Source organism: Nilaparvata lugens, chromosome 6, assembly GCF_014356525.2.
Source record: "Nilaparvata lugens isolate BPH chromosome 6, ASM1435652v1, whole genome shotgun sequence".
NCBI lineage: Eukaryota > Metazoa > Arthropoda > Insecta > Hemiptera > Delphacidae > Nilaparvata > Nilaparvata lugens.
Window position 1 is genome coordinate 61146921 of NC_052509.1, and position 26545 is coordinate 61173465.

The 26545-nt window shown below is 34.6% G+C and overlaps 1 protein-coding gene across 1 annotated transcript in view; it reads left to right on the plus strand.

The window, feature by feature from the left end:
* The window catches only part of LOC111060257 (SCY1-like protein 2), a 385358-nt gene that overhangs the window by 235434 nt on the left and 123379 nt on the right, over positions 1-26545 (plus strand). The window contains exons 3-4 of the mRNA XM_039431498.1: positions 17927-18061; positions 20724-20954. Coding sequence (XP_039287432.1) covers positions 17927-18061; positions 20724-20954 — 366 coding nt within the window. The remainder of the gene's footprint in view (positions 1-17926; positions 18062-20723; positions 20955-26545) is intronic.

A 26545-nucleotide genomic window follows, 5' to 3' on the forward strand; every position in this document is an offset into this window, starting at 1 on the left:
AAGACTTCCGCACCACGATCACATACGTTCCATTTTCTTAATGAGCTGATGCAATGTTTATCATATCTGTATTTGTACAGAAACAGTTCGATAGAGGTATGATCAGCGTAATTATTGTGAACGCTGACGTATGTAAGTTGGGTTGTAAGGCCAACTTGGTGAGAGGACTGTAAGAAATATAGATGGAACGAAAATGTGATGAACTAACCTTTAAAAAGTAAATTCGTATGGCTTTTGTTGGTGGGGAGTCCCTTGCGGGAAGGTCCCACCGCCTGAATATATAATTTGAGCCGTCAATGGGCCTTACGACTGTCATACTTCAGCCGGGACCGACAGTTTAACGTGCCCATCCGATAACACGGGAGTGATCTGGTTAAGAAACTTTTGGTAATGAGAATGAGAGGGTTTGAACCCGGGATCTCTATGCTGCTACGCACTCTATCCACTAGACCACGGATCACTCCAACTAACCTTTTAGTTCTATCACTTTAGTGTTCACACAAGCCTTTCACTCTGATAGCAAATGAAATGCATAATCTTAAAGAATAATTAACCAGTAGAATAACTAGATTGAGTGAGAAATTGTAAAGAGATAAGTTGTCAATAAAAACATAGAAATTATGCACACGTTGTTTATTTCCAGATCTAAAGATCATAATGATGAAAAGTTGAATGCGCCTGTTCGTGGCGCATTAGTCAGGTCTCAAGTTGTAGTACAGAGAAGAACAACTTTTGTATCAGGGTATTCCGGATTGAAATTCAAGGGTATTTTTGATAAACATTATTTCCCACGGGTAATTCATTCTAGCTGGGTTCTACTGGAGACACAACTGGAAATATCGCAAAGAGTTTACTCTACTGTTCCTAACTCTAAATAACAACCATAAAGTACGCTATACTCTTTCTCCTAGACATAACTGACCTTAGGCTTCTTTCAAGGGTTCTGCTCCAAGTGCAGAGAATTGGTGGGAGAGAAGTTGAGGTGGGCGAAAAAGGAGTAGGATGAGGGAAAAAAAGAAGAACAACAAGAATAGAACTGGAGGAAGAAGAACAAGTATAGTGAGGTCCACGTTATAATGACAATATTTGATAAACTTTGATGTTGCTATCATTGTCTATCATTCAACAAAGCAGTTAGTACTCTCCTAAAGAATAGAACTAGAGGAAGAAGAACAAGTATAGTGAGGTCCACGTTATAATGACAGTATTTGATAAACTTTGATGTTGCTATCCTTGTCTATCATTCGACAAAGCAGTTAGTACTATCCTTTTCTAGCTCAGCAACGATGCCAAAACTGTTTTTGACAATGTATAAATATAATTAATTATATTATTTTTATTAATTAAAATACACACGAATTGTGAATCGGAGACGTGGGGAGAATGTGCTTGCCCGAAACTAAAACAGGAAAAGTGGTCAAGTATTTGGGGATTATGGTAGACTGTCATCTCAAGTGGGACATGCATATAGAATTCATTTGTAAAAGGCTAAAATTTATATCTATATATTTTACAAAATCCGTAAATTATTAATATACAGGAGTTAAAACTAATTTATCATGGATACGTTCAGTCAATTCTGCAATATGCGTTAGGAGTATGGGGGGGAACTTATGATCCATAATAAATAGGATTTTTGTCATTCAAAAATGATAATAAAGACTATTCTGAATAGACCAAGAATTCATCCAAGCAGGGACACATTTGATGAATTCAAGGTAATGACCATACGCCAACTATATATTAAAAAATTCTCTACTACATAAGAAAAAATAAAGATAAATTTACAATAAGGAATAATCTAGCCACATATAATTTCAGGTTAATTTTCATAATTTATTCAACATAAATCACACTAACCTAACAATATTACGTCGACAATTAAATTATTTAAGCACAAAATTAATTAATTTAATCCCAAATGGTATGCAATTTTTAACTGAGGATAGACATGGGGCACAGATAAATAAATGGATAATTGAGACATTTTTCTTTACTCTCGATAATATTTTATAATATACATTTTTTTTTAAACCTTATTTTTTTGTTTACTTACGTGATTCTAAATTTTGCCATATTTATTTTTATTTATAATAATAAAATAATATTGATATAATAATATTGAACTGATGCTCACGCCCAGCGGACAGGATTTTCCTTGCTGGGTTGTTGCCTTTGAATAGATTTTGATTTAATATATTAATTTATAATTTTTGTTTTGATTGTAAGCTATGTTTTATTTTTATTTCTATAAATTTCTTGAATAATTTATTGTAAATTGTATTGATGGCAAATAAAAAGAATTGAATTGAATTGAATTATCAAGGCAGACAAATGGCAATGCTGTTCTCCTATCTTTATCCACTGACATTATAACGTGGACCTTACTATAGAAGAGGGATAAGAAGAAGAGGAAGTAGAACAAGAACAAGAACATGAAGAACAAGTAGAAGAAGAAGGAGAAGAAGAAGAAGAAGAAGAAGAAGAAGAAAAGAGAAGAAGAAGGAAGAAGAAGAAGGAGAAGAAGAAGAAGAAGAAGAAGAAGAAGAATAAAAGAGAAGAAGAAGAAGAAGAAGAAGAAGAAGTAGAAGAAGAAGAAGAAGAAGAAGAAGAGAAGAAGAAGAAGAAGAAGATGAAAGGTTGAGTTGAGGAGGAGGTGGTTTAGGAGGATTTATGGCAAGAGTTTAGTTGTACACAATGGATAACATGGGCAATACCGAACCGGCGATAGGGTTAATGGTCCGAAAATACCTAGCAGTACTAAGTGGAGAGGCCCAAGCTGTTGCTGTGGATTGCCCCCTGCCTAGGGGGGTCTGTCCGGGGTTCAGAACCCCCGAAATGCTGGGTTTCACTTCGAGAGTCGGTCGGGTCGATATCCCAGGCCAGTCACAGAACTGAACCCGGTTCGAGTCCCGTTCGTTCAACACTTCATTTCATTCATTCGGGGTTCGATGCGATTCAAGGGCTCCCCCCTCACCACCGATTAGACCACCCTTCACTCAACCATGAACTAACTGTTGCTTTCCTGTCTGAAAATACAAGCATCTGAAACGAAAGAGTAAAGAAAAATTATTGTTACAAAGTTATACTGGTGTTTTTGCGGCTGACTTTCCTACCAAACATTAACGAACCTTTTGACTGGGTCTAAACTGCATTACGCTGATTGTTTTCCTTACAATCACTACGAAGACTCACTAAATATTCCAGATTTCGGTTTACGTTATTCTACTGACGAGCCCCATAACTCTCGAATGAACCAGACCGCTTACTAGATACAAAAAATCTCAGCTCACACCATCTTCGGTGCCTTTTGCTAAAATTATACAATTCCACCGTACAAATTTGCAAGGTTAGTCACAGCTAAATTCCTTGATTTGTTACATGGACAACTTTCGGGCAGTGCTCCGTTCTCTCTGGACACGGACCTACACTCGCGCCGATTACCTAAATTCACAACAACACACATAGGCAGGACATCCCCTTGTCCTCCTCTAAATCTTGAGTCTCAACTAAACAAAAAAAAAAATCACCACAGTCTACAGGAAACGTTACCAACACAACGGATCTTTACACTATCACTACGCATGCCTACCGCAAAAATCACACCCTAAAAAATAATTTTTCCAATAATAAAACTGATTCACCTTTTCGAGAATAAACATTACTGATAAAGGGACTTAACAACCTCATCTCAATCAACTTATTTTTATACAAATTCCCAAGGATTTGATTATCGTTTCAACTTTAATCTACAATACCCAATTATTTAGTTTAAACATCTCAAGGCCAAAACTACTCATCAACTTTTCAAAATTACATATCAACAATAACTAATAAAACAGTTTCCTATTTATTCTCTGATTACCTTCGATCTACCTAAACTTATCAAAAAAATTTCCTATTTTCCTCAAACATTCTCCCATAATAATTTTCGAATTTTCCTAATTTACTTGGGTTGACCTTTAAAATCTCAATAGTCCCTTTCACTACTACTATAATGATATTCAACTACCAGACGAGAGACCAGAATACGTACATTGACATTACAATAATTTCTATCACCATTCACGGAATTACAGAATACAAAAAATTTATTCAGTACTTAGAATCAGTTATTTTCACCTATGCTACTTTCTTCTACTAATTTTTATTCTACCGGTAAACATTTAATTTGTCAATCAACTTCAATATAAAGTTTTAGAATACTTTCAACTTGAGCTTCAATGATACCTAACTTTATCTTTAAGCTCTTCAAAAGATTATCATTTTAATGGATTTACTGAACTTAATAACTTCCCTATTTAATCTACAATTATTTAAACATCAGAAAAATTGGAGTAGCAACTATAAATTATTCATTCAACTCCAAACCCAAATATTGACAGTTAACACGTTCACAGAATGAATTATTAAGTATAGACTCAGAAAAATTGATCTAGTATTATTAGAGTAAGTTATGAAAAATTTAATTTTTTAGAAATTTCAATTCCAGAGATTTAAATATCTCTAGACAGCAGCAGCAGTTGCGCAGTTGTGGCCTAAGAAGATAATTTTGAATAAAATTTAGAATTTAGAAATAGGCCGACACATCTAGAAAATACCTGAGTCTATACCTAATTCATGCAGGTGAACGGGCTAGAGTCAAGAAAACTTCAATTAATCTTGCCATGCCTGATTTAATAGGTTTCTATAGAATAACACTACAATTTGAAATAATAGAAAAATACAAACAGCTTCAATAAACATTGGCAGCTAAAATCGAACAACAGAAACAACAATATCATGTTACTTTGTTGACATTTTCATCTGATTCGGGGGCGCATTACTATCCCCGTTTAGATAGCAATACGTCACAAAACCAAACAAGATCAGTCATAAAATAACCAATCAATTCAACATGAAATTACTCAAGAAAGAAAAAAACCCGTTGAACCCAAATTTCGTCGATAGTAACCCATATAACCATTTCATAATAATTTTGAATCCCCACTTTTATTGACATTCTCGAATGAACCTTTGTTTCACTACACTGCACTTTCGTTGGTTTGTACGTTGCTTTATCGTCGGGGTTACAGTACCTTGTTTTTGGCGGTGAGCTTTTACCGGTTGAATTTGGCTTGACGGCGACGTCCTCTTACGTCCCAAGACCTGTCGTCTGAACGGGTGTCTTGAAGCGGTTTACATAAAGTTGCGGAACAAAGGGGTGGTAGTACAAGAAGTTGGTTTGGGGACACACATGAACCGCTGTAAATAAATGTATTACAGCATTAATTTCTAACTCTTCCTACAATTCATCAAAAGCTAAAACAGGAGTTTATTCTGTTATTTAATTTAGATTTTATCTTGACGTTCTGATTTCCTTTCAAAATTTAACAGATTTAAAACAAATTACTTGCCAGAGTGTCATTAATCTACAATGCAACTTTATGAAAACACTCGTAATAAATTAATATAATGCTTTTAGAAAAATGAATACTTCATTAATTATGATGTTAACTTTTATGATATTTTTCGTTTGGTTTGCAAAATCAAATATAATTTTTCATATAGTAGCTCGGTAGTATTGTTGGAAACTTGTGCGCCAGCCAACATTTATTTTTTTATTATTTATGAACTTTAGGACGCAATCCAAGTGTAAATAACGGGCATTCGCCCAAAACTGCTCAGAACCTTAATTAAAAATGAACATTCCAGAGTTTATGATTTGATTTGCCTTAAATAAAAATTAGTAGACACATAGAAAATAATTTAAATTGTATTAAAATTTGAACATTCATTATATTAATTTCCTGGAGAGAAAAACTTTCTTCTTCATCTATTAAGATTTCTATCATAAAAAATTACTAAATCATTCAAAAGCCTTAATGACATAAGAAAACAGAGTCTGAAAAATATAAATTAAAAAATGTCATAAACTCAATATGAACAATTCTTAAAAGTTTCATTTCAATTTAAAGGCTATCTTCCTGACTTTCAGCAATACTCTACGATAATATATCTCCAGAACAATAACTCAAATGTAACGTAACTGAAAACTTTCTATACTTCTGTAGAAAAAAATTATAAGTATCTTCCATCACTAATAAAATCAAAAGGATTATTCTCAATCAATATTATTAACTTGAAAAATAACAGGCTTTGTTGATAAAATCTTTTGATTGAAGTTTCACTTAATTATTACCCTAAATTATATTTTAACCTTAGTTTACGTACCTTAGCGGTTATTTGAAGAAACAATTATTCGTACATGATGAAGAAACACAATTAAACCTTTCAGGACATGGCACTACTAGTAAATTTAAACATTAATAAAAATAAAACTAGCTCCTACATTAACTACTGAAATAAACTTATAAACCTGCCCAAAAAGGGCGAAACATAATGACTACATCTTTACTCTCGTAGTGCTCCTAGCAAAGTGTCCTCCGAACGTAATCTGGTCTCTCGACTGGGGAATCCCCACTACTGTATTTAGAAACAGGTCTCCTATTGGGCGAATGGAATCAATTTGACCAATCGTCGCGTGGCTTCTACAGCCTTTGGACCAAATAGTAACTGCAAAATCGGTAGTTTGTTATAATTTCAATGCTTGCTGTTTTCCAACTTATCGCATTTTATGTCGCGACAAGAAGGCTAAGTTTTAGAGATAATTCCATAATCTACATTCCTCGACGACTCGGAGCCACAATTTTTAAATATCTATCATGGGAAACTCGAAGTCATGGCCGTTCATAATAGAGAGAGAAAATAATTTATTTCGCTAACTCACTTACAATAATGGCTCTAGTCTATTGCGTATTAAATTTACTATTATAACTTGGGAAAAGGCCTGAATTAAAGACAGTGCCCGGCACACTCCCCTTCCTTCCGGTGTGAAACACGCAAAAAGAAATCTAATCAGGATATGTTACCATAGAGGCATTCTGTATGATTTGGAGAGTCGAATTTCTGGATTGATAGTAGGATCCAATTTGAAGCGGGCCCTCTTCAAAAGAAATCTCTTTAATCATTCCGAAATTCAGCAAAATGTATAACTAATTGAGATTTGTGGCAAGAGTCTTTAAAACTGTGGCAAGAGTCAGGACAAAACAATATGGACGTGTCCACCTTTTAAGTAGATACAAAGACGGACCGAGTATAATAATCTTGAATACTTCAATCACTTTATTGAGTCCCTGGTTATTTTCTTGGCAAACTCTAACAAGGGAAAACGTTTAAAAGACATCATAGTTTTAATTGGTTCTATGTTACTCTGCTGTTGTAAAATATGAAGTACGTTTGATCATAATAGTAAAGGATGAAACTTTTTCACTCAGCTGAATGTATTGAAATCTAACTATCATTACTATAGAGTTGAGAGTGCAACATATTTTTAACAATATAAAGCAATTCAATAGGCAATACTATTCTACATCGACTACGATTCAAAGATAATAATGGTTGAAACTGCAACGCTAGCGAGTCATCGGAGAGCAATGACACACGCTTGATGTACATTCCGTAGCTATGAAAATTTTCTATCCATTATTGTATTCCAGCAGGAAATCTCCATCACTGAATTATATTAAGTGAACTAAAACGGAAGCAGTTAAACTGAATACACCTATGATAAGATTATAATTGTATTAATCATGGAAGGTAAACTAATAAAGAATAGGGATATCAACAAAATAATATGAAATATAAAGCGAATAGAATATAAAATATGAGGCCTTAGACATTATTCTTATTATTTTATGAATTGGAATATATATTATCTATATGTACTAACTCCTAACTATGTGAATGTATAATTCTTAACTATGAATGGATGAGTATTAAGCTATTGAAAATGGGTATAGTATAGAATATTATGATAAATCGTCTTATGCTAAATAACTTATTATTATTATTATTATTAGAGACATCATTTACATACATTGTATTATGACTGTTGATGACTTCAAAAATTGATCATCACCCGATTTACCAAACAATCAATTATCTACTACCGTGAGAAAACTGTACAATTATTTCATTTACCGCGAGTATGCAGCCGTGCATGAAATAAAATTAAACCTAATTCACCTACCTAAATATATTTAATATTACGAAGTTAATAACATAATTTAATGACTAATCTTGTTGCGCAAGTTATTTACATTCCGGAATTTCTTCTATATACATTATATTGTCACGTAACAAAATCTTTGACCAATAAACCCTTCATGAACCCATAATGAATCCTTCTAACAAATACGGTAAATATCTTTATCATAACTCCTTTTCCCCTTTCTCCTTCTCATTCATTAGGAATCATCTCGTTGAGTGTATAGGGACAAGGCTACAGAGTGGCGCCATACTCACAAAAACTTATCCAATTATAACTCACGACAAAAAATCTTGTCTTCAATAGACTGATCTGTTTCCTATTTTTGACCGATCTTTTTAGGATATTTTTCAACATGCCTCAAGCGTGATTTTGCATTCTACAATCATGAGAAAAACACTTTTCATTATAATATTCTAGTAGGAAACCTCTACCACAGAACGCTAGTATTATTTATCTCAAACTCAAAGTACGTGACATTTTCTCTAAACACTGGAAGAATAATTCTCAAGGCATGATTTAATAATATGAAAATTCAACTCGATCAACTAGCTTGGGACTGCTAATGCTTGACTTCTGATTATCAACATTATTGAATTCACCAACACATTAACACATTAATAGGCTACTAATACACTATTACTGATTCTCAAGTTCACTGACATTTTCAACCTTACTGGAGCCTCACATAGTTATTTCTCAACAATAAATTTCATATCCAACTAGTTTCAATTACTCTACTAGATCTCAAAATATCTCAACTTATTCACATGGAAAACTTGATTGCAATTTTACTATTCATCATTTAAAAAAATTGATCATTTCATTAAGATTTCCTATTTTTTTTTATTTATTATTTCTTTTTGACTACTTATCTCTAAAGGGTCCTACTACTGTTAATTACCTCAATTAATCTTCCAACAAAAATTCTATTTCCTTTTTGACACGAATTTTCTACATATTTCTACTTTCTATCCCAATTAACCTTTTAATCAACCTTCAACTCTCAACTACAGAATATTTAAAAAAACTCATGCTTACTTAAGAGATTTTCCCTTTTTATTTCAAATTCAACTAGAAGAATTTCACTGTTAATCTTATTTTAATTTAACCCGTTCATTAGTGTTCCAATATTTGTTTCTACTTTCAATTATAGCCATTTTAACATTACCTACTCGAAAAAGTTTCTCTGTTATTTTATTTGTATACCTTAACTAATCACTTTAAATATTCATTGTCTAAAACTTTCAATTTTCGTTACCATACCAAATTTCTAAGCAACTTTAACTCAATATACCCCTTTTTTATTTACCAATTACTTGTGTTTTTGCGGCTGACTTTCCTACCAAACATTAACGAACCTTTTGACTGGGCTTCCCTAAACTGCATTACGCTTATTGTTTTCCTTACAATCACTACGAAGACTCACTAAATATTCCAGATTTCGGTTTACGTTATTCTACGACGAGAGCCCCATAACTCTCAATGAACCAGACCGCTTACTAGATACAAAAAATCTCAGCTCACACCATCTTCGGTGCCTTTTGCTAAAATTATACAATTCCACCGTACAAATTTGCAAGGTTAGTCACAGCTAAATTCCTTGATTTGTTACATGGACAACTTTCGGGCAGTGCTCCGTTCTCTCTGGACACGGACCTACACTCGCGCCGATTACCTAAATTCAACAACAACACACTAGGCAGGACATCCCCTTGTCCTCCTCTAAATCTTGAGTCTCAACTAAACAAAAAAAAATCACCACAGTCTACAGGAAACGTTACCAACAACGGATCTTTACACTATCACTACGCATGCCTACCGCAAAAATCACACCCTAAAAAATATTTTTCCAATAATAAAACTGATTCACCTTTTCGAGAATAACATTACTGATAAAGGGACTTAACAACCTCATCTCAATCAACTTATTTTATACAAATTCCCAAGATTTGATATCGTTTCAACTTTAATCTACAATACCCAATTATTTAGTTTAAACATCTCAAGGCCAAAACTACTCATCAACTTTTCAAAATTACATATCAACAATAACTAATAAAACAGTTTCCTATTTATTCTCTGATTACCTTCGATCTACCTAAACTTATCAAAAAAATTTCCTATTTTCCTCAAACATTCTCCCATAATAATTTTCGAATTTTCCTAATTTACTTGGGTTGACCTTTAAAATCTCAATAGTCCCTTTCACTACTACTATAATGATATTCAACTACCAGACGAGAGACCAGAATACGTACATTGACATTACAATAATTTCTATCACCATTCACGGAATTACAGAATACAAAAAATTTATTCAGTACTTAGAATCAGTTATTTTCACCTATGCTACTTTCTTCTACTAATTTTTATTCTACCGTTAAACATTTAATTTGTCAATCAACTTCAATATAAAGTTTTAGAATACTTTCAACTTGAGCTTCAATGATACCTAACTTTATCTTTAAGCTCTTCAAAAGATTATCATTTTAATGGATTTACTGAACTTAATAACTTCCCTATTTAATCTACAATTATTTAAACATCAGAAAAATTGGAGTAGCAACTATAAATTATTCATTCAACTCCAAACCCAAAATATTGACAGTTAACACGTTCACAGAATGAATTATTAAGTATAGACTCAGAAAAATTGATCTAGTATTATTAGAGTAAGTTATGAAAAATTTAATTTTTTAGAAAATTTCAATTCCAGAGATTTAAATATCTCTAGACAGCAGAGTTGCGCAGTTGTGTGCCTAAGAAGATAATTTTGAATAAAATTTAGAATTTAGAAATAGGCCGACACATCTAGAAAATACCTGAGTCTATACCTAATTCATGCAGGTGAACGGGCTAGAGTCAAGAAAACTTCAATTAATCTTGCCATGCCTGATTTAATAGGTTTTCTATAGAATAACACTACAATTTGAAATAATAGAAAAATACAAACAGCTTCAATAAACATTGGCAGCTAAAATCGAACAACAGAAACAACAATATCATGTTACTTTGTTGACATTCTTCATCTGATTCGGGGGCGCATTACTATCCCCGTTTAGATAGCAATACGTCACAAAACCAAACAAGATCAGTCATAAAATAACCAATCAATTTCAACATGAAATTACTCAAGAAGAAAAAAACCCGTTGAACCCAAATTTCGTCGATAGTAACCCATATACCCATTTCATAATAATTTTGAATCCCCACTTTTTATTGACATTCTCGAATGAACCTTTGTTTCACTACACTGCACTTTCGTTGGTTTGTACGTTGCTTTATCGTCGGGGTTACAGTACCTTGTTTTTGGCGGTGAGCTTTTACCGGTTGAATTTGGCTTGACGGCGACGTCCTCTTACGTCCCAAGACCTGTCGTCTGAACGGGTGTCTTGAAGCGGTTTTACATAAAGTTGCGGAACCAAAGGGGTGGTAGTACAAGAAGTTGGTTTGGGGACACACATGAACCGCTGTAAATAAATGTATTACAGCATTAATTTCTAACTCTTCCTACAATTCATCAAAAGCTAAAACAGGAGTTTATTCTGTTATTTAATTTAGATTTTATCTTGACGTTCTGATTTCCTTCTCAAAATTTAACAGATTTAAAACAAATTTACTTGCCAGAGTGTCATTAATCTACAATGCAACTTTATGAAAACACTCGTAATAAATTAATATAATGCTTTTAGAAAAATGAATACTTCATTAATTATGATGTTAACTTTTATGATATTTTTCGTTTGGTTTGCAAAATCAAATATAATTTTTCATATAGTAGCTCGGCTAGTATTGTTGGAAACTTGTGCGCCAGCCAACATTTATTTTATTTATTATTTATGAACTTTAGGACGCAATCCAAGTGTAAATAACGGGCATTCGCCCAAAACTGCTCAGAACCTTAATTAAAAATGAACATTCCAGAGTTTATGATTTGATTTGCCTTTAAATAAAATTAGTAGACACATAGAAAATAATTTAAATTGTATTAAAATTTGAACATTCATTAATATTAATTTCCTGGAGAAGAAAAACTTTCTTCTTCATCTATTAAGATTTCTATCATAAAAAATTTACTAAATCATTCAAAAGCCTTAATGACATAAGAAAACAGAGTCTGAAAAATATAAATTAAAAAAATGTCATAAACTCAATATGAACAATTCTTAAAAGTTTCATTTCAATTTAAAGGCTATCTTCCTGACTTTCAGCAATACTCTACGATAATATATCTCCAGGAACAATAACTCAAATGTAACGTAACTGAAAACTTTCTATACTTCTGTAGAAAAAAATTATAAGTATCTTCCATCACTAATAAAATCAAAAGGATTATTCTCAATCAATATTATTAACTTGAAAAATAACAGGCTTTGTTGATAAAATCTTTTGATTGAAGTTTCACTTAATAATTACCCTAAATTATATTTTAACCTTAGTTTACGTACCTTAGCGGTTATTTGAAGAAACAATTATTCGTACATGATGAAGAAACACAATTAAACCTTTCAGGACATGGCACTACTAGTAAATTTAAACATTAATAAAAAATAAAACTAGCTCCTACATTAACTACTGAAATAAACTTATAAACCTGCCCAAAAAGGGCGAAACATAATGACTACATCTTTACTCTCGTAGTGCTCCTAGCAAAGTGTCCTCCGGAACGTAATCTGGTCTCTCGACTGGGGAATCCCCACTACTGTATTTAGAAACAGGTCTCCTATTGGGCGAATGGAATCAATTTGACCAATCGTCGCGTGGCTTCTACAGCCTTTGGACCAAATAGTAACTGCAAAATCGGTAGTTTGTTATAATTTCAATGCTTGCTGTTTTCCAACTTATCGCATTTTATGTCGCGACAAGAAGGCTAAGTTTTAGAGATAATTCCATAATCTACATTCCTCGACGACTCGGAGCCACAATTTTTAAATATCTATCATGGGAAACTCGAAGTCATGGCCGTTCATAATAGAGAGAGAAAATAATTTATTTCGCTAACTCACTTACAATAATGGCTCTAGTCTATTGCGTATTAAATTTACTATTATAACTTGGGAAAAGGCCTGAATTAAAGACAGTGCCCGGCACAACGTTTCAAGGTCCCCTGAGTCCAAAAAAGTGGTTTTTGGGTATTGGTCTTAAAGTTGTGTGTGTGTGTGTGTGTGTGGTGTGTGTGTGTGTGTGGTGTGTGTGTGTGTGTGTGTGTGGTGTGTGTGTGTGTGTATGAATGTATGTGCGTCTGTGTACACGATATCTCATCTCCCAATTAACGAATTTGACTTGAAATTTGGAACTTGAGGTCCTTACGATATAAGTATCCGACACGAATAATTTCGATCTGATGCAATTCAAAATGGCGGCTAAAATGGCGAAAATGTTGTCAAAAACAGGGTTTTTTGCAATTTTCTCGAAAACGGCTCCAACGATTTTGATCAAATTCATACCTAAAATAGTCGTCGATAAGCTCTATCAACTGCCACAAGTCCAATATCTGTAAAAATTTCAGGAGCTTCGCCCCATCAATGCAGATAGATTCCCATGCTATTTGAAACATAAATGAAAGATTGTTATGGATCATGGATACGGGATTTGAATATCCACTATGAATTGAACATTCAATGGATACCAAATATCAAATTGTTAGTATGATTCACTTCTGAAACATGAGTATAACTGCATTGAAATGGAATAATAAGTAGGTGATGATATAAGAACTTTCGTCTTTATTTGTTCATATTAGAAAATTTGTCTTTCATCAACTTGATATTCCAGAACATAGACTGCAAGAACTTATTGCAAGTAACGGATGAATGCATTTCAATCATATTTTGGATCCTTATTTCCAATATAAGTAAGATTATGAGGGTAGCGGTGGGAGAGAGAGATAGCTGTGGAATAACATGCAAAGGAAAGGCCCTGGATGAGGTAGACCAGTACGAGTATCTGGGAGCAATTATCTGTGCAGATGAAAAACTAGATAGAGAAATAATTGCAAACAGAGTGAAAAAAGCAATGAATGTATATTTCCAGCTGAACAGCACCGTGGTTGGCAAAAGAGAGTTAAATATGACGACAAAGAAAATAATATTTAATTGTGTGTTTGCTCCAACTATCATTTATGGCAGTGAAAGCTGGGTAACCCTCAAGAAACACTGGAGTAAGGTTACTGCAGCAGAAATGAGGTACCACAGAAGAGCAATAGGAAAGACAAGACACGATAGATGGCGAAATGAGAGAGTGAGAGGAGAAGTGGGAAGAAGAGCACTGATGGAAGACATAAAAGAAAGGCAACTCAAATGGTTTGGACACCTCACTAGAATGCAAGAATGTCGCCCAGTAAAGGAAGTGGTGGAGGCTAGGAGGGAAGGAAAGAGACGGAGAGGTAGACCTAGGATGAACTGGGAAGGCTATCTGGAGGAATTGGGGAGGGAGAGAGGCGAGACAATGAGAGATATGAGAAGAATTGCAGAGGATAGGACTCCATGGAGGAGATGGACCGAGGCTGGTACACCTACGCTGTAACGGCAGAGGGGGTCAAGAAAAAGAAGATTTCCAATATAGTTTCAGGTAATAGTAATATATTACCATTTTTAAGAAAATTATTTCAAATATAGCTCTTTACTGACAATCATCTTGAGAACCATTATCAACCTCTATTATTATGAAACATCATCATTGTTCTTATTTTCAGCAAGTTAAAGTTAACGACCTCCTCATTCGAACACGAGTTTATTTCCTGTCTCCTTCTCAGCCAATGAAATCTACTCTTACAACATCTAGCAAAGACTTTGCAAACGTGTATACCCTCTTGGCAAAAGCGAAACAAATTCTCTAGAAGGTTCTCGAATACGTGGCTGGATTAATGTAGCGAGTGATACACCATATAACACACATACGACATATATTATATATACGTATCACTCATATACTTATACTCAGACGTCGGTATAACTTACTTGCAAAGTAATTTCCATCTCCTTCGAATTCACCGGTAATAAGCGACTGAAAACTTTAGCTAAACATCGAGTAGTTAGTTGTTTATTTCTCCAGCATTTCCTCTTCAAACAAATCTAATATCTGTACACATTTCAGTCATTCGCTCCCTTTGAGTTCCTGTCTGCTATGTCAAGTCTGTGGTGTTTCCTTTCAGAATTTGATAGTCGGTTGCGGATCGAGCAGAATAAATAGATGATGATGAAGATTGATGAGGATTAGAGGAAGCGGAAGTAGTGAGAGGATATTGAGGACAAAAAGATGGAGAAGAAATTTTTTTCTGGAATCAAGTTCTTATGAAGAGATGTAGTGATCGGGGAAGCTGAAATATGGCAGTTATTCATTTATTCATAGCTATTTTTCTATTGGATAGAGTAATCTAATAAAATATCAAGAAAAGAAAAACAGGCTATTGCCCGGAACTTGTGAGTTGTTGGTTTATGCTCAGTCAGGTTTGAACGTTACCTGATGGAAATATAGATATTAAATTTGATGTAAATGAAAATATGAAATCACTAGCCGTCAGGCTCGCTTCGCTCGCCATATCCGTCTAGCCAGGGGGCTCCGCCCCCTGGACCCCCGACTGGATCGTCCAGGGGTGAGATAAGCAGGCTCGCTTCGCTCGCCTGCATTTTTTCATTTGAGCATTTTTATCATATGTTAGGACAATCCAGTCGGGGGTCCAGACTAAACGTCTGGCTGAACGGATATGGCGAGCGAAGCGACCCTGACGGCTAGTAATATAATATTCCCAGGATTGAAGTAGCAGTGCCCAATCAATTTTTCCGCGATAAATGCATTTAAGTCTTCAACTTGGTGCCAACCTAACAAAGTCAACTCAACTTAATGCCAACCTGACAAAATTATTAATTTAGTTGCCAGTTAACAACTGTTTCGAAGAGGTACTCTATCTAGATTATAGTTCTATAATCTATAGTAACATATGATATGGAAGTTTCAATTATAATTAAGAGATTGGGAGAAGAAGAATATACATGCTAAAAAACGAACCTTAAACCCTTAAAAACAACCCTTAGAGTTAAAATATTGCCAAAAGATTTCTTAGTGCGCCTCTAAAGGGCCAACTGAACATTCCTAACAAATTTGAACGTTTTTGGTCCAGTAGATTTTTAGTTCTGCGAGTGAGTGAGTGAGTGAGTGAGTGAGTGAGTGAGTGAGTCAGTCAGTCAGTCAGTGAGTGAGTGCCATTTCGCTTTTATATATAGATAGCTTTGATTTGTGTATAAATCCAGTGGACTTCAGTCAATCCCATAACCACTAAGTTAACAAAGGTATACGAAAACCTGGTGTACTATAGTAGCCTTAGCAATTTATTGTCGTCGTAGAGCTCAATGACACATTTACATGGTAGGGACTCGCCTGCAGTATACTAGTAGTTCTGTGAACAGTAGACATCGCGCTCAGTAAGTTACATTGTCCTGTTGTTATGTTTTCTCAAAAAATGATAAATATTTCATCAATTGAGAATCTAGAAGAAATCCTAAATAAACATAGAACTTTGTTTCCTATTGTAACGTGACGTGTATTCTGAGAATGTGAATGTGAGCGCTGTTATCAGGTCTGGCTGCAACTGTCTACAACGTTGATGTAAAGATACATTTATCTATCAATTTCTATTTATTCAATCATTCAGAATTTATTACACAACTTACAGAAAAGTACCACAGGCTAAAACGCCCAAAACGGTTCCTATTCCAATTTATACAATTTAATTTTCAAGATGTTCAATGTTTTTGAACGGGTAGTATTATAGTAAACTGTCTACCAAGGTACCTAGAATAGAAGGGACTGGCCACGCGTAGCTCTGTGAACAGTAGACCTCACGCAGTATTCTCATCAACAAGTACCTGATTGAAACTATAGACCTTATACAGCAATAGACTGGCTTCTCCACACATCTGTGTAATCACTTGTCAGCTGATTTATGATTAATAATTCTACAGTCTGATTTTTACTCTAATATTGGCGTATAAAGGAGGCTCCTTTTCCCTTTTATATTATCCTTGAAATGCAAAATTTTTAAAAACCTTGTATATACGTTAACGCGCAATTAAAATAGGAACATACCTGTCAAATTTCATGAAAATCTATTACCGTGTTTCGCCGTAAATGCGCAACATATAAACTTATAAACATTCAAACATTCAAACATTCAAACATTTAAACATTAAGAGAAATGCCAAACCGTCGACTTGAATCTTAGACCTCACTTCGCTCGGTTAATCATTTGAAATCTTGTTATTTTCTATTGAGTTCACTACTAGGTTCACTAATATAATATATTATTATTTATCCATTCAATGATACACAAAGCACAATTAAATAAAACGATCCACCATCAAATGGAGATTCTATTCGTAAAGAGTAATAGGAGTTCAGAATTGAGGTTTGAGAAATAGCATAGGAAAATAGAGATAGGATAGGATTATCAGAGATTGACAATGGTGTAATAACCGAAACCGGTCTTTCTAATTATCAATGAATCAGTGGTTTTTTGACAATTTCTCAGTCTTTTTCATTCAATATGAATAATTATCACAATATCAACTTCTCAACTACACAAAAAGATAAACCAAAAGTAACATATCATCTTTTGTAATAGAGATTTGAAATTAATCTTATGTATTTAATGAATCTACCTCATTTTAATCATAATAATAATCTTGATGATGTACCTATTGTATGAATAAAGCATCTATCTCATCTAGTTACTATGTGTTTGTTGCATATACTTCATTCGTTTAATAGGCCTATGTGTTGGTTGTATATGCTTTGTTTTGTTACTGATTTGATGTGTGTTTTTTGTGTGTGTTGCAGGAAGTGTCGGTGTTTGTGTTTGAGAAGCGATGCGCGGAGAAGCTGCACAAACCGAAGCGGAAAGAGACGGTCACCGAACTGCTCAGGGGAAGTGTCAGGCAGTTGGAGCGGTTTCGACATCCCAAAGTGCTGCAGGTAACTTTAAAACTAACTTTAAACTTCTATGGTCATCATCAAGTGGACTAAAATCAACACTATAACTATACACTTTCATATCAATGACTAGTGTTGTCCACTTACATTTCACATTTTTTCATCGATATTCATTTATTTATTCGTGGATAAAATATTACTAATCATATAAAATAATATGATTGGGTAGGAACAACAGGCTTGACCCAAAACTATTCCATTCCCAAATTTTGATAAAATTTATATCATGTTCGTTTGTGGAACAAATGAATAATAATTGATTGAATCAACGTTTGAATTGAATGAAAATCGGGAAGCTCAACCACACATTCATTAACAAATCGAGTTAAGGTTGTTTGAAAATGGCAACGAATATTAGGTGGAGTGAGCACTTTATCAACTATTGTTACACTATTGTTAATCTCTAGTTAATTTGGAGCTTGCACATCATGTTGTAGATGTATGTAATGTGAATGAAGCCATATATTATGATTGGTTGTTGATGATTATTGTTACGGTTAAGTCTGCTATTGGCCGACACAAGACAAGAAACCAGTGAGTCAAGCATTGAAACAACAATATAGTAGAAACGAATAATGCAAAACAAATATGCAAGACGTATAATACATAACCGTGTCTTTTCTTCACGATTACATGCTCAAGACACAACGGGTTATATCAGAACACCTGTTTACTGATAAAATCATTTATGAATTGGAAGATTTTGGGAGAAAATGCTATTTGAAAATAGCAATCAATTATAGGAAGATTAGCTAAAAAACAGGGGGAAATACATTCATTCACTAAAGAATTAAATCTCAACCCACATGTTGACAGAAGAGATTTTCCACTCAGAAGAAGAATTTTAGAATGAGAATAATTTTCCTATCGTGAACTATTTCCATTAATCTTGAACCAAAGACTCGTATCCCTTCAGTCACACTAATCTAACAACTATAATATCTACTAGCCGTCAGGCTCGCTTCGCTAGCCATATCCGTCTAGCTAGGGGGCTCCGCCCCCTGGACCCCCGACTGGATTGTCCAAGGATGCGAACAGCAGGCTCGCTTCGCTCGCCTGCATTTTTTCATTTGGGCATTTTTATCATATGTTAGGACGATCCAGTCGGGGGTTCAGACTAAACGTTTGGCTAAACGGATATGGCGAGCGAAGCGAGCCTGACGGCTAGTAATGTAATATTTCCAGGAATAGCTCTGATTGAAGTAGCAGTGCCCAATCAATTTTTCCGCGATAAATACATTTCAATCTTCGACTTGGTGCCAACCTAAGAAAGTCAACTCAACTTAATGCCAACCTGACAAAATTATTAATTTAGTTACCAGAACAACTATTTCGAAGAGGTACTCTCTCTAGATTATAGTTCCATATCAACATATGGTATGGACATTTCAATATTATAATTTTAAGATATTGGAATAGGAAGAATATACATGCTAAAAGAACTTTAAACTCTAAAAAACCACCCTTAGAGTTAAAATATCGCCAAAAGATTTCTTAGTGCGCCTCTAAAGGGCCAACTGAACATACCTGCCAAATTTGAACGTTTTTGGTCCGGTAGATTTTTAGTTCTGCGAGTGAGTGAGTGAGTGAGTCAGTCAGTCAATCAGTCAGTCAGTGAGTGAGTGCCATTTCGCTCTTATATATATAGATTTTGAGAAAAAATCTGTATTTTTGAGAATAGCACTATATGATATCTACTGTTATGCTCGGTTTTCAGCTTCAAGTTGATAATTAGTTTTTTTTTTAAAAAGGTGCATAGGGGATGAAGGTGGCTTGAAATAACCATTTTTTGGTTTTTCACTTACATTTTGAAATCACATGTCTCACGAACATGAGCATCGAATTAGTTATTTGTGCAACTAGTGCGCAAAGTGACAGTTTGCTGCACTGAAAGAAACGTTTACGCCCGAGCCGTAGGCGAGGGCGGAATGGTTTCTTGAGTGCAGCAGAGGAACTTTGTGCACGTATTCCACATATAAGTTTTTCCTACAGTTACCATTGAATATGAAAAGTGGGTAATTATGGGTAAAATTGCCTGAAATCCATCAAATAACTTAGTAGTGTTTGAATGGCGGGGGGCAGCTGTGTGGTGTGTGCTGTGGTGGCACTGTGCTGTTGCTGTCCTCGTTATAATATATAATACTAATAATTAGCGCGTTGTGCTTGGTTGCACGTCTGCTCACTATAGCAGCCACAGCAGTCACTGTTACCAACTTCATTTTGATTTTGCTGCACTGTTGCTCCATATAACCTACTAAGTATTTTGCGTTGCCATGTTGCAAATCTGGAGTGCAGAAAAATTTTTCCCGCACTAGAGCGGAAAAGTGATTCTTTGCGTTCTGTAATCAGTGCAGCAATGGCCACTTTTCAACGTAACTGTAGGAAAAAAAATTGAAGCTTACATTTATAGTGAAGTGATATTTGTAGGGTTATTCTTCATCTACCATAGTTATCGAGTATATATGCTCTCAGAAGTATAATTTTTTTGCTCTCTTCAGCCTTTAAACTTTTCGATGATCGATGACATCTATGAGGAACGTCCACACTGATTTTGAGGTCACAGAACGTTTATCTATTTTAAATTTATGAAAATATCCGATTTTCTAAAAGAAATTGATTTCGATGTGTTTATTTCGATTTCCAGGTCCTGCACCCGGTCGAGGAGAGCAGCGACACGCTTGCGTTCGCCTCTGAGCCGGTGCTCGCTTCGCTCGCCAACATCCTGGCCTTCCACCAGGATGCTCCGTCCACGGCGCATGCGCCTGCCACGGGCGCCTCCTCGCAGACATCCGCCTCCAACCACCCCCCACCCCAGCCGCCCCACGCCAAGGACTACCAGTTCTTGGATATCGAGCTCAAGTACGGCATACTACAGGTGAGCTGAATCAACACTTTAAAACAAATTGAAATAAATCCGGTGTGAGAAAGTCTTGAAAGAGCTGAGGAAATAATGAAAGCCTCTATAAATGATCATACACTCAGAGAAGAACTGATAGGATTGATGAAGTTATGCACTAAGCATAATTATTTCAAATTTAACAATAGATTTTTTGAACAAAGAGAGGGGTTGGCAATGGGGTCACCCCTCTCACCACTCCTAGCTGAATTATTTATGGATAAGTTAGAAAGTAGAATCATTGAAAATAGTAATTTCAAAGACAAAATTGTTTACTGTTTCGATATGTTGATGATTATTTTGCTTATGGAAAGGAAGTAACAGACAACTAGACAATTTTCTTTCCTATCTGATGGATACATCAGAGTATAACATTCACTGTAGAGGTAGAACAGGATTGTGTATTGAATTTCCTAGATTTAGAATAGATCATAGCACTGGTTTTCACAAGTTTTCTATTTTCAGAAAACCAACCCATACTGATGTTATCATTCCTCTTCATTCTTGTCATACTATTTCTCACAAATTTGCTGCTTTCAATAGCATGGTCTATAGAGCACTAACATACCTATGAGCAATCATGATTTTGATATTGAGATCACTAAAATCAAACAGATAGCTGTCACAAATGGGTATGAAGAAAGTAGGTGGACAGATTATTGAGTAAAATTAATGGACAAATTTCAATCAATTCTAGCTTTGTAGGCTCAAACTGAGGAGAAGACTTGGATAACAATCCCATATTTAGGCCTTGTATCTGATAAGATAGGTAGGGATTGAAGAGGAATGGATTTCATGTTGCTTTCAAGACCAAACCGATTTTAAATATTCTATTTAGCTGGATTAAAGACAAAATTGATATTGGGATAAAAGCGGGTGTACAAACTTAAATGTGAGATTGCATGCTTGTTACGTGGTCAGACTGGTAGAAGCTTCAAAAGTAGAATTCAAGAACACATTAAGAGATTGGAATAAACAAATGGGGAATCTAACTTTGCAGAACATTTGATAACAAATAATCACAAGTTCACAGTTAAGGAGAATGTTGAGTTCTGCATGTTAATAACAAAGGCAGATCTTTGAATATTCTAGAGGCTTTAGAAATAACCAAGTAATTAGGAAAATCCCCAGTATAGTTTAAATGACCAGATTCATTTCAACCATACAACCTACGAATTTAGTTTTATCATAAACAGTAAGCATACATTAGTCAATAGTTTTTCTTTACATATTTGTTTTATTATCTTTCATTTTTGTTTTCTTGGTTCTTATTTCGTACTAAAAAGTAAATTTGATTATCATGGCGATTCTGTTGCTTAAGCCGCCATTTTGTCACACCGTTGAGGGGGAGGAGACTGTCTAGCTAGGCCAATGGCAGGCTTTCATGCCCTCGACCAATAGCAGTACTCGCCTACTAGTATAAATTCTGCTGCTCTTGTATTTAGTTTTAGTTTATCAGAGATTGACAATGGTGTAATAACCGAAACCGGTCTTTCTAATTATCAATAAATCAGTGGTTTTTTGACAATTTCTTAGTCTTTTTCATTCAATATGAATAGTTACCACAATATCAACTTCTCAACTACACAAAAAGTGAATAATAATAAATATTGACCAGAGTCTACTGATATGGAAATAAATTGGATGTTGCATTTGAGATTGCCAGTTTGGTGTAAGGGAAGCATTCCTGACCAGCAATTAGGAGGTACTGGGTTCGATTCCCGGGCTGACAAAAATTTTTTCTGTAGTAGCGCTCATCGAATTTCCAGCTAGCTGTTCACCCTGTTGTCAATATTTGCAGTAGCAGAAGTCTTCGGGGTGATTTAGAGCATTCAATCGGGATTTTCGTTTAATAGTAATTCTTCATTGAACAAAGTATTGAACAAGTTTGGAGATTTTGAATAAATTGAGTTATTATGAACCGATTCAAGTGATTTGGAGTCGAAAATATGTTTCGCAAAAAATTCAGCAATTCTCGCAGAAATAACTAAAAACAGATATTTCATATCTAGTATAGATCAATGATATATAAATAGATATAGGATATCTAAAGAGATGAGCAGATATAAAGAGATCAATGGATCCACTACTGAATCACAAAATAATTTACTGAATCCAAGTTATTCCATAGTCAAAATCAATTTGTATGAAATGGAATGATATTGGTTCACTTCAAACTGAAAAATCATAAATTTTCTGTTATATGGAATGAAATAATGTGGGTTGACTTCAAATGGAAACTCATATATTTTTTGAAGTAAGAATAGATTTTCTGGTAGGAGAGAAACGATCGATTGTTTTGTAGCCTGGAAATATCATGAAAGAGAAGAACTTGAAGGGCGTTGGTTGTTTGGAGAACTTTGAATGAGTATTTTGAAGCCGTTGAGAAGCACAATGTCAAAGAGTACCGTTTTCCAAGAAGCTGGAAGCAATGCCTTCGTTTTATTTCAATAATCAAAAGTGGAAAGTTTCCACGGCACACAACTTTCCTAAAGAATACATCAACACTTCAATCATTTTGTTATTGATAAAGTTGAGTTTCGTGCTTGATGAAATTAATTCTTATGCATACTTACGTGTGAAATGTACTGTCTCTAAAGTGATATATTGAAATATATGGAAAATTTGACCCAGTTAGTTTTAACTAAAGAGACTGGAAGTTTATGAAGGTCATTGTGAATAAAACTTCTGGATCGATGTTGAATTATGGATCATGCAAAAATCATAATATATAAAATTAATATTCATATTTCAATGGTTATTCTGTTGCTCACATGCCTCAATATGACCATGAAGAATGTTTGTATCAATTCCATGTTCATTATCGTTACTACGGAATTAGGGTATCATTCACGTGCTGTTGCTTATAATCTCAATAGTGGAAGTCTTCAGAGTATTTCATAGCATTGAAATGTAGATGAGAATATTGAAATATTTCATAGCAATTGGAATTTCATTGTTTTTATCATTCAGTTGAGCAATAGCCCCGTAGTAGAAATTTGAAACACTTAGTAACTAACAAAACCAATCAGAAATGAAGAGTGTAAATGAGAGAAGATCTCAGTATCAAAAACAGAATATTAAACAAAACAAAAACAGTTATTTGTGCAACTAGTGCGCAAAGTGACAGTTTGCTGCACCGAAAGAAAGGCGAGGGCGGAATGACTTCTTGAGTGCAGCAGAGGAACTTTGTGCACGTATTTCACATTTAATGGTATGTATTTATTGTACTGCTTCGTCCCCTGATAACCTCAACTATTCCAACTACTGTATTTCATTGCTGTTACACTTGCAATTACAAGTAACTGCTCGTCTCGAATGAACGCGGTAAACACGGCAATATTGACTTGTACTGAGTGATAGAATTGTTACTGCTAGAGTTGTTGACGTGAAATTGTGCTTACCGTCTCGATAAAAGATAAAGATAACTAGATAAGAGCTAGTGTACGGCTGTCTATTAGATTTCAGAATTCGAGTGTTATCGCTTATCGCTTCAGATAAGGGCTCCCCGTAGAGCTATGGAATTCTTTCTTTCGCCGGTTTCTGGCGTCTTGCGTTTCCTTGGCAACGAAGCAGTGTTTGCTTGATTGTTTCCACTGAGCAGCGGTTCGAAGGCAGTTGCACACAGGCGCCAGTTTTGAAAACTAATTTTGAAAACAACTATTTGCGGGTCTACGTTTAATTGTTGTCGAAAACTGTTTTGACAACTGTGAGAGTCTACTGATCTTATTACCCCCTGTAACTTAAATTTCTTTTCCTTTCCTATATTCCTTTTCTCTTCAGGAGCTTCCATATTTCCCTGCTTTGACCGCTCTCTTGGCACTCTCACTTCCTTTCTATTTCTCCTTTACTCTGGTAGTGAAATATTTGGTCATCACTGAATAGTTGTTTTCCTCTCAAGTAGCATCACCTCGTCAAAATTATGGAAGAAATTATACTGGGGCTTTCAACACATCAAGAAGTGAACATTTGAGCTCTTGCGATTTGCCTACAAACGTAGATATTAATGTTCATCAGAAATAAATTGAGTATGATAGAAGCTGAACTTGTAAACAAACCAGTGGATGTTTTATGTATGTGTGAACACTGGTGTGTGAGAGATGAAATAGATTGTTATGTGCCATCTAATTACGTGCTTGCTAGTTCTATTGTAGAGAGCCACCACAGTCACACGGGGGATCGTCCATATATGTTAAGAAAGATAACATTTTTGAAGTTATCGACGTAGCCAATCTTTGCACTGATTTCTATGTGAGGCTTCAGCCATCAAGCTTATTGAGAATTCTATTATTGTAATAAATGTATACAGGACTCCGAACTCTGATGTAAAGACTTTCTTTGTGTATCTTGAAAATCTGTTGGAATATATTCTCACAAAATGTTGTAAATCTATTATATTGGCAGGAGATTTTAATGTAAATATCTTGGATGTTAACAGTTTGGCTTGTAATGATTTTTTAAATCTTCTTAGGTCTTTTAATATTTATTGTGCGAATAAGTTGCCCACTAGGGGGCAAGCTTGCCTAGATAATATTATCACTGATATTCAACCTGATTTATGTAAAGTATCATTGCTGGATGAAGGAAGATTGTCAGATCATGCAGGGGTGTGGCTGGAGATTTCTGTACAAGATTCTAAGACTGGGAATGTACGAAACAAGACTGTAACCAAACGATTAATAACTGATGATAGATTATTAGAACTTAAGAATAGATTTTTGAATGTTAACTGGTCTCAGAACTGTTACAATGAAAATTTGAATGTAGCTTTTGAAAATTTTATGAATGTAATATTGAATCATTTTAATATATGTTGTCCTGTAATTACTTATGTTGAAAGTGCTAAGAAAAAATCTTGTAACAAGTGGTACACACCTCAATAGCAAATATGAGAAATTGGCTGATTATTTTGTATAATAGATGGAAGCATAGTCATGACATTGAAGATAGGCAAACTTCTTGAAATTTAAAAGAGATTATAGGAAAGCCATTACAAACTCTAAAATTAAGACCAATGATGACTGTATTACTAGAGCAAAAATTTGTATAAAGCGGCATGGAATATTATAAAAACTGAGTCAGCAACTTCTGGATATAACAGCAAGAGCCACCTATATCAGCAGATGTTTTAAACAATTATTTTATAAATGTATCATGTGCTATTATGCTAGTAACGTACCTTCTGAGAATCATTCAATTTTGTTAATAAATTTAAAATGCCTTTGAACTTAGAAAATAATAATTTCAAATGGAAAAAAGTGGAACCAAAGCTGGTTCTTGACATTGTAAAAAATCTAAGCACTTCATCAGCAGGTGATATTTATGGCCTGAGCAATGTCGTTGTCAAAGGTTTCATAGAAGGTATACTGACACCTCTTACATTTCTGATTAATTCAGTTCTTATGGGTGGAAATTTTCCAGATTGCTTAAAGCTCAGTAAGGTAATTCCGGTTTACAAGAAAGGTGATAAAACGCAGCCTAATAGTTACAGACCAATAGCTTTGGTTCCTATAATAGGTAAGATTATTGAAGCCTGTATGTTTGTTCAATTGTACGACTATTTTAATTCC